Here is a 9513-nt window from a genome sequence, read left to right on the forward strand (position 1 = left end):
TGGGGGGAGGGGCGGGGGGACGAGGGCTGGGCGGGGAGAGAAGTGCAGCAATGAATAAATGGAAATCCAAAATCTCTGTAAATGCTCATTAAAATTATTGAAAATAAAGAGAGAGGAAGACTCTGAATGAGATGGATTGACTCTGTGACAGGGGTAATGGGCATAAGTGTATCAGAGACAATAAAGTTGGCTCAGGATAGAGCAGGTTTCAGAGCTGTTGTCACTATCAGTTGCAGGCAACTCAACAGCACCTAACAATAACACATACATATATAGTTGTTGTTAGATGCCGTTGAGTTGTGTACAACTCATAGCGACCCTATGAACAAATGACCTGAACCCTGTTCTAACCTGTGTCATCTTCACACTTCCTGACACAAAAGAGCCCACTGTAGCAGTTTCCAAGTCAATCCACCTGGTTGAAGATCTTCCGCTCCTTCACCAAGTCTCCACCTTTTCCAGCATCATGTCCTTCTCCAAGGACTAGCCCCTCCTAGCAATATGCCCCAAGTATGTGAGGCAAAGCCTGATCATTCTTGCCTCCAAAAAGCACTCCACTGCACCCTCTCCAAGACATGTTTGTTCTCTTGGCCGTCAATTATGTTCAGTGCTCTTCTCCAAGACCACAGCTCAAAGACATCAATTCTTTTTCTGTCATCCTTATTCACTGTCTTTCAGATGCATAGCAAGTAATTGCAAAGATCATGGCTTGAGTCAGACACACCTTAGTCTTCAAACTGACATCATTCTTCCTCAATAATTTTGAGAGGTCCCTAACTGCAGATTTTCCCAGTGCAATGTATCTCTGTATTTCCTGACTGCTGGGACCACAAGTGTTAATTATGGAGATATATAGATATAGATATAGATATAGATATAGATATAGATATATAGATATAGATATATACAGTTGTGTGTCACTGATATTGGAATCAGTTCACAGCTGACCCTCCAGCAAGTTTTCAGACTGTAAACCACGTGGAAGGAGATTTCCCACCCTTCACAGCTGGTGAATTCAAGCCATGTACCTTTGGGATTACAGTGCAGCTTCTAGGTCACCACAGTTTCTCTATTATATAAATACACACATCCGTTTCTGGTGACTTAGTTCATAAAGAGCTCAGCTGTGACCCAAAGGTCCCTCTTTTCCAGCAGTTCAAATTCAAAAGCAACTCCATGAGAAAAAGTGGGCCATCTCCTCCCATGTGATTTACGGCCTCTGAAAATCCACTGGAGGATCAGCTAGAAGTGTGTTCCAACTTGACAGTAATGACTGACCGATACCTATGTATAATGAGAGAAAGATTGCTTTCTCTCAAGGAAATGGCTCATGCATTTGTAGACACTGGCAAGTCCTAGGTCTGTGGGCCAGATGTGAAGAAAGAGGCTTCTCCTGACTCAGGTAACTGAAGGAGGTAAAAAAATTGTCATATTTTCAAGGTATGCCTGTCTCAAAAATCCTCATTTCCACCCATGCTCACCTTGGTAAAGTCACCTACTCAAGAGCTGGGAAGCTATAAGGAGCTGTCCGTGCTTAACATCCTGGATCCACTTCCCACACCAGGGTGGTCAGCAAGAGCTCTCCAAGTGTCTGTCCCCTAAAATATATGTTGTCTCTCCTAAGCCCTATACTTGTGAAAATGAGCCTTGCTGGCACAGGGGTGAAGCATTAGGTTGTTAATTAGAACATGGGCAATTTGAACCCACCAGCCATTCTCCATAGGAGAAAGACGTAGCGGTGTGTTCCCATAAAGGTTAAAGCACTGGAAACACTACAGGCTCTGCTGATGCAGTAAGTAGGGAGCTGCTAACCCAAAGGTGAGCTTCTTGGAGATTTGAATCTGTCAGCAACTCTGAGGGGAAAAGACGGGAAATCTCCTCCTCTGTGATTTACAGCCTCAGAAACCCAACAGAGAGCCAGCTCTGAGTTGACTTTCAGGCAATAAGTAAGTGAACAGGTGGGTTATACTTGTGTAATCCTACCTGGAAACAGGGTTTGTTATGTTAATGAGACCATCTCAAAGCAGTCTCTTTACCTGATCACTTTTGAGATGGAAGCCAAGCAGATCAACAGAGGTGAAGGTGTCAAGCCACATGGAGATCAATCAACAGTAACTTTCCCTCCAGAGCCAACAGAGAAAGCCCTCCCTGAGAGCGGGCATCTTGACTTCAGACATCTAGTCTCCTATCTGTGAGAGAATACATTTCTGTTCACTAAAACCACCCACGGTGGTATTTCTGTTAAAGGCAATGCTAGGTAACTAAGACAGCAAGGGAAGGTGGCCTGAAAAAGTAGACTGAGAATATGGTCAAAAGCAGGGCAAAACTTGAAAGAAGATGGAGCTGCAGAGAGCTCTGAGTTTTATTTACAAAGATATATTACAGGATTCCCTTACATACCACATGCCCTACTTGAGGGCAGACACGGACACACACAAAGCTCTGAGTTTTATTTATAAAGATATATCACAGGGTCCCCTTACATACCACATGCTCTACTTCAGACACATAGACACACAGACTCTCCTTCTCTCACTCTCGCTCTCTCTCCTCTGCCCACCCACCCTGCCAGACATGTGGCCTGACGCCATTTCCAACCAAACCTAGGCAAGAGCTTCTTCATGGGCTCCCCTTGGCCCGAGGGAAGAAACAAGAGGAATGGCAGAGGTGTTGTCCTCGTCCATGTGGTCAGACCTCAGGGCTTCTGCTGCAGGCATGGGGCTGGACGACTTGAGGTTCCAACCAGATCGGGGTAGGAGGTGAAAACTGTGTTGGTAGTGCCTGGATGGTCAAAGTTAGAGGTCACCCCAGTTCCAGCCTCATTTCATTATCCCTCCTAGATCTGAGTCAGGGTCACCTTCCTGCGGTAGGGTAAGGTAAGTGGGGCAAGAAGGACTGGTGGAATAGACTGGATGTCCTGATAGGGGGCCAGGAAGGCCCTGGACTCCTCAACTTCCCCTGTCCCCAAGAGGCTACAAGAAATCTGTCCCTCGCTAAGAAATCCAGGACTAGGACTCTACCAGGTGAGAAGAGTTGGGGGAAGACAGTGAGCGGTGCTGGGGCTTCGAGGACACAGAAGACCAAAGATCCAGGTTCCTGGATGCTGAGCTTTTCTCTGGCTTGGGAGGGATGATGTCCCAGCCCACCAGGCAGTGCTGTGGAGAACAAGGAGTTAAGCACTCCTGAGGCAGGACAGAGGCCATGACACCCCGCTGGCAGGGTCCACTCCTCCATCAGCATGGAGTTCCCATCATCAGGTTAGAGTGACACTCTGACTCAAAACCACCTTCCCTTCTCAGAACCCCAGCTGTCTCATGGAAGGGCTGCTTTCTCCTTCAGACTGAGCTCCCCAATAGGTCACTCCCCACCTGTGTCCACCCACTGGGTTACCCCTGCTCATTGGGCCCTGCCAGCTTCCCATCCCTGATGTTCCCAGATCCAAGCTAAACAGAAAGTGACAAGAACTGGCTGCTTACTTCATGCCAGGCTCTGACCCACATGCCTGACTTCCCTAACTGTCCACTTTGCCCTGACACCCTATGAGCACAATGTTGGGTCACCCACTTTTAGAAGAACAAACAGATTTTCCTCTGCATCCTTCTCTTCTTCCTAACTTAGCGGCCACAGTCAGGGGCAAATGGGCACTCGGGGCTCCCTCTTACCCAGGGGACACAGAGAAGGGCAATGTGTAGGGAGATGTTCAGAAAGATAGACTCAGATTCAAGTCGCAGCTCTTGCCTCGGCTACCTAGCTCACAATCCTGCCTTGGTTTCTCTTCTGTAAAATGGGGATGACAGCAGTACCTGCCTCCTTGGTTGATGGAAGCCTCAATGACATAATCCTGACAATGTGTGTGGCATACAGAAGAGCTCAATAAATGGACACATTCCCATTATGTCAACAGAGGCAGACACTCATCCTGGAGGCCATGGGTATGGGGAGCCCCATTACCCCAACTGAGACTCAGAAACATGGGTTCCTGCCTTCCTCCAGCTCAGCCTCACTGTGTAGCCTTGGGGGAGACCTTGGCCCTCTCTGGACCTCAGAACTCAGTGTGTGGCCTGGGATTGATGGGGATAGCACACTCCAACCCCCACCTCCCACTTTTGCTGCTCACCCGGGGCAGGGCCAGCGTGTCAGAGGCATCAAAGCTCTTGCGCCGGTGGATGCGGTAACGATGTGGGGGCTCGAGGACCGACAACGGGATGCTGACTCTGTGTAGGGGATACAGTGAGTTTCAAAACCTGGCTGCTGTAGGGTGTCGCCTCCCCACGCACTCAGGTGCTGCTTTACCCATGGATGGCCTCAAGTGTCCTGCCGGCCCTGGCTACTCACCTAACCTGCGCTGGCTCTGCCAGGGTCTCCAGGCCCCGCTGGTCACGGGGTGTCTTGCACAGGCGGCAAGTGATGCCAGGATCCGCAGGTACCAGAAACAGGCGCTGGTTGACCCGGTAACAGTACACACCTGTGAGGCCCAGGGAAAGCCACACTCTGGCCCACGGACCTCAGGTCCCCAGGCCCTTCCTGCCCTGACCGCACAGGTCCCACCAGCCCCACTGGACTCATGATCCTCCACCAGACACACATACTTGTGCACTCAGAGCACACTCATATACATATGCTCACCTGTGAAAACAGTGACTGTAACAACACACACACAATGTCACGTGTACAAACACAACGCACACTCATACTTAGTCATCTACCTGGGCATACACACATGTGCTTAAAATCATACACCGACATACATGTGCATGTAGACACTCACATTCGTGGTCCTCATCCACGTTGCTGCTCTCACAAAAGCTGAGAAACCTGGACCTGCGAGAGTGAAGGGGTGAGCAGACCAGGGCAGGGAGGCTGCAAGGCGCCCTGGCCCCCCCCCAGCCACCCTGCTCACTCAGAGTCCCTGGAAATGCACTCCTTCTCGTGGGCCTTCCGGAACTCCTGCAGTGTCAAGAAAAAGCCTTCGGACTTGCTGGTGATGGGGGAGGTGCTGTCCAGAGAGCCTGGTGGGACAGAACAAGGGGGAGCTGAAAGGCAGGTGAAGGGCTGTGACGTGGTCACTGGTCAATGCTTAAGCCACTCAGCACCCCAACCTTCCTGCTGTGGGCCCCCACTGCACCTCACACTGACCTAGAGAGGGCCCTCCACTTACAGGACTCAATCATCCACTCGAAACATTTACAAAGCCCTAAGAAGCCCTGGTGGCATAGTGGGTTAAGCAGTGGATGCTGTGGGAGAAAGATGTGGCAGTATCTTTCTGGAAAGACTTACAGCTTGGCAAGTCTATGGGCGTTTCTACTCTAGCTTACACGGTGGCTATGAGTTTGGAACCAATTCCACAGCAGGTCTGATTTTTGTTTGGTTTTGTAGGGATTTTTTTTTCACTATGTGCCTGAGTGGTTTATGTGTTAGGAAGACATGAGTAAATTGGATCAAGTTCTCATGAAGCCTAGATGGAGTTTTAATATGGTGGGGCAGATAAACTCAGGGTCAAAGACATCTTTGATACAACATCAGCAGTGACGCCTGCTATAAAGTTTGAGAGGAGAACACCAAGCGTGGCAGGACAGTGGTGGCCACAGAAGGCTTCTTGAAGCCAGTGACACCGGAGTAGAGATCTGATGAAGGGACGATGCTATGTGAACATCCCAAGAAGGACATCAAAGGCTGAGTGAACAGGAAGTGCAAAGGCAATGTGCTTGGAATGGCTGCGGGGCAAGGAGGCAGAAATGGTGAGTGGGGAAGAATGATGAGGGCTGAGAGGAGGAGGAGGGCTCTGAAGGGCTGTGGGTTAAGGACTCATGCAGTCAGACCAGCCATGTACTTTCCTAGCATGTGCTGGAAAACAGGTTGGTCTGAGACTAATGCAGGCATCGTGGGGAGAAATATTTTGACGGCAAGGCCAATCAGATTTGCTAATGGATTAGGGAAAGGTGAAAGACTAAAGGGGCCCCCCAAAGTCATGGCTTGACTTATGAGGGAGACTGAGTTGTCATTTATAGAGACAGAAAAGACTGAAGATTGGATGGAAATCAGGACTATGACTCTGGACACATTAATATAGACTTGCGTGGCTGCTAACCAAAAGGCTGGCAGTTCAAGTCCACCAGACAAAGGTGCCTTGGAAGAAAACTGGCAGCAATACTTGGAAAGGTTTACAGTCAAGTTGGAGCCCCACCTTCCACTCTCAAGAGACCATGGAGGCCAACCACACCTGCAATCCAGTCATAGCCCAGGTACGGTCTGAGGCGCCAGCCCTGCTCAGGTACTAAAGACTCCTTACGGAACGTCACTCTGGGCTGAGGAGTGAGACAAAGAGAGGCAAGAGCTAGGTCAGCAGATTTGGCCCAGAAGAGGTCTCAATCTGGGGGGAAACAAGTGCTGTGTCTTAACTTCTACTCTGCCACGGGTTCCACTCAGGGCTTGAAGCTGCAAGATAGAGTTTGGCCCCTCTGTTTGTTTCTGTAAAGATTATAACTTTGGAAGCCCTATGTGGCAATTCAACCTTGTTCTATATGGTCAGTATAAGTCAAAACTGACTCGAGGGCAATGGGATGTGTGACCTCGAACAAGTCTGGCCCTACGCTCAGGCTTGACATCCGTAAAATGTGGCTTATCACACTTTCCTAAAGCACTCTATGAGAAACTAATGGCCACCACTTACCAAGCACTAAGGCGTGAAACATGACTCCTAGTACCTCCCGGAAGACTCACACCAACAAGGGACACTGACCATAAGCGTGTTTTTCAGGTAGGAAAACCAATACTCAAGGGAGATCCCATCCACAGGTGCCCTGCTAACCCAGTTACCTTGGATGGTCCACTCTGTCTGGGAGTCTGCAGGGCATCCTGGGACCCCAGACCACCCAACTCTGTGGAAAGCTCTGGATTACTTGAGTCTGATGTGTCCAACAAGGTTGACGAGTGGGGTCTCGGTTGGCTCGAAGACTTCTGGGGTTGGCATTTGGGGGGTAGGACAGAAACTGTCTGGGAGCTGGCTCTGCCAGGCCAAGTCAGACCAGAAGTGTCATCTTGGGGGGCATCCAGAGGAGAAGAGGCTCCCGAAGTTGTTGCAGTCATCTCCTGGAATGATGGTGTCTCGGCATCGTGGTTGCTGCTGGAGTCCAGGTTTAACTGGAGGAGAGCAGCCACATCACTCAGGGAGATAAGGAGTGGTGGAGGCCCAGGCTACCCCAGTCAGCTGGCATGCACTACACATGAAAGCCTTGGTCTATGTCCCTGCTCCAGCCTCGCCGGTGACCCAGGCCAGTCTTTTCCCTGGATGGGCCTTGGGTTTCCCATCAGTGAAAAAGGCAGTGAATGAGAAGACCTTGGAGATCTGGATTCTGGCCTGTGGGTTAGGATAACCCTTCCCAAACCCACCTTGGAGACAGCCTGGGCCACTGACTGCCGCACAGCATCCTGCCCCGCCCACAGCTGTCTCAGGAGCTCCAAGTTGAGGCTCCGCAGCTGCACCAGGTCTTCAGTCTCCACCATCTTGATTGTGTCATCAAGTTTCCCACAAGGCGTCTCACTGGTCCCTGGGCTGAGAGATGCCTTCAGAGCCAGATTTCAGGGCCAATTCTACTTGATGTCAAAACAGCATAATATGAGATGAGTAAGGAGTTCTTTGGGTCACAGCCCTGGATTCAGTTCCCACTGATACTACCTGTGTGACATCAGACAAGTTATGTATCCTGGGCTTCAAAAAAGATTTGTGTATTTGCCAAAGAGGATAGTAAGATTTCCTGTATAAGGCTGTCCTAAGAATTCGACCCTTAAGTATAGTACTTGGCATAAAGTAAGCATTCTGTAGTTGTTTTTCATTTGCTGTCAACTCCTCTACCAGAAGCCCTCATGTGTGCCAAGTATAAGTGCTTCATGGGACTTTCAAAAGCAGAGCACCACTCCTGTCTTCTGAGGCATCTCTGTGGGGGCTCAAACAGCCAACCCTCCAGTTAGTAGTAGAATGCTTAAACCATTTGTGCCACTCAGTGAACAAGCATTCAATAAATCCCTATCATTAATACCTAAAAGTTTTCAGGGTGTGTCTTCTTACCTTCTAAAAGAGAATAAACTCCCTTACCTACAAAATTCATTTGCACAAACCACCACTCATCTGCCACTTTGTCACATTGCAGTTGCTCACGTGCTGCTATGATGCTGGAGCTGTACTACCAGCATTTCAGACACCAGCAGGGGCACGCATAGTAGGCTAGTTTTCAGAGGAGGTTCTAAACTGAGATTAGGAAGAATGGATTAGAACCTACTTCTAAAAATTAGCTACTGAAAACCTTATGGATCACAACGTTCATTACTCAACTTGCAACCTTTGGCTACATCATCTGGAGTATCCAATTGCTAAATGATATCACGCTTAGTGAAGCAGAGAGCAGACAAGGAGAGGGAGACCCTGGGACGGACGAACTGGCACAATGGCCCAACAACACACTCGTCCTGCAATTGTGAAGATGAACCTGATCAACCAACCTTTTGTTCTATTGTACATAAGATCACCATGCGTTAACTTGACAACAGCTATCTGTAGAAAACAAATGCACATGTAAAGCACTATAATCCCTGAATCCAATAGAAATCAAGCACTTAAGGACATTCCCCTCCTTCTTGGTCCCATGAAAAGACCGAAACTCAATCTGTCTCAAATCACTGAGGGCGCAAAATCAGAATTAAAAGCTCAAATCTGATTGGTCTGGCAGTGTGGGGAGGAGTAATTTGGAAAGTCTCCTCCTCCTCCTCCCAATCCCGCAGCCACCCAGGGATGCAAACTCAGAAAGGGAATTCCGCAGCCTGCCACTAAAGCGTCGAGCCTTTTTAATACCGTGTGCATTCAGGCACCTTACTCTCAGAAATTTGGTACCCAGACCTCCCAATCTACAAGCCTCTTCTCAGGGCGGGGTTTGCTGCAAAGCCTGAGACATCAACCTGATCGCCTAACATGCACAGGCCTCGCAAAGAAGGGATTGAGTGGAGATGGCAACACGAGAGAAGCCTAGGAGACCCCGAACCTTCTCTTAACCACCGTGCGACGTTGGACCGTTGAACCATATTCTTAATGGTTTGGAGCCTCTATTTTGCAAGGAGTTAAAGGGAACAGCTGCGTGTAGAATATTAAAAGATGCACCTATGTAACGGAAAGTGGCGTTCAAAAGAGAAAATTGGAGTAAGAAAATTTAAAAAAGGAAGCGCTGGAGGACGCAGAGGCAAGAACCCCGAGAAAGTGGGATTCTACAACGGCCTCTGAATGTCCGGTGTGCGCGAGAAAGACAGGCAGTCGAACCCTCTCCTCTGACCCCAGCCCCGCAATTCTCGCACTCACCACCCGGAAGTTCCCATTCACGCAGCCGCACCAGCCGCCGCGGCAACTTTGGGATCACCCCGCCCCTCTCGTCTCCAGTCGGCGACTCTAATTGGTCAGATGCAAGGCGCTCCGCCAAGCATAACTTCGCTTCCAGTAGCGGCAGTTTCAACTGTGGGGCGTGGCAAGCA

The 9513-nt window shown here is 49.4% G+C and overlaps 1 protein-coding gene across 1 annotated transcript; it reads right to left on the reverse strand.

Moving 5' to 3' along the window:
- Window positions 1–2688: 2688 nt before the first annotated feature.
- On the reverse strand, window positions 2689–7503 carry MIIP (migration and invasion inhibitory protein). Its single transcript, XM_006885891.1, has 9 exons — window positions 7390–7503; window positions 6831–7140; window positions 6221–6334; window positions 4901–5009; window positions 4769–4821; window positions 4336–4465; window positions 4118–4214; window positions 3021–3155; window positions 2689–2781 (listed from the first exon to the last, which is right to left on the reverse strand). Exons 1-9 carry the CDS (start codon window positions 7501–7503, stop codon window positions 2689–2691), a joined length of 1155 nt encoding a protein of 384 aa, XP_006885953.1.
- Window positions 7504–9513: the final 2010 nt, after the last annotated feature.

Source organism: Elephantulus edwardii, unplaced genomic scaffold (assembly GCF_000299155.1).
Source record: "Elephantulus edwardii isolate Elephantulus edwardi_28Jun2011 unplaced genomic scaffold, EleEdw1.0 scaffold00045, whole genome shotgun sequence".
Classification (NCBI taxonomy): Eukaryota; Metazoa; Chordata; class Mammalia; order Macroscelidea; family Macroscelididae; genus Elephantulus; species Elephantulus edwardii.

What these genes read in the sequence shown, in the direction of transcription:
- MIIP (XM_006885891.1), bottom strand. Translation starts at nt 7,503, where the DNA reads ATGGTGGAGACTGAAGACCTGGTGCAGCTGCGGAGCCTCAACTTGGAG. An exon ending in TGCATTTCCAGGGACTCTGA is followed by an intron (nt 4,822 to 4,900) that starts GTGAGCAGGGTG and finishes TCACTCTCGCAG; the next exon opens with GTCCAGGTTTCTCAGCTTTT. An exon ending in CCCCCAACTCTTCTCACCTG is followed by an intron (nt 2,782 to 3,020) that starts GTAGAGTCCTAG and finishes TTGACCATCCAG; the next exon opens with GCACTACCAACACAGTTTTC.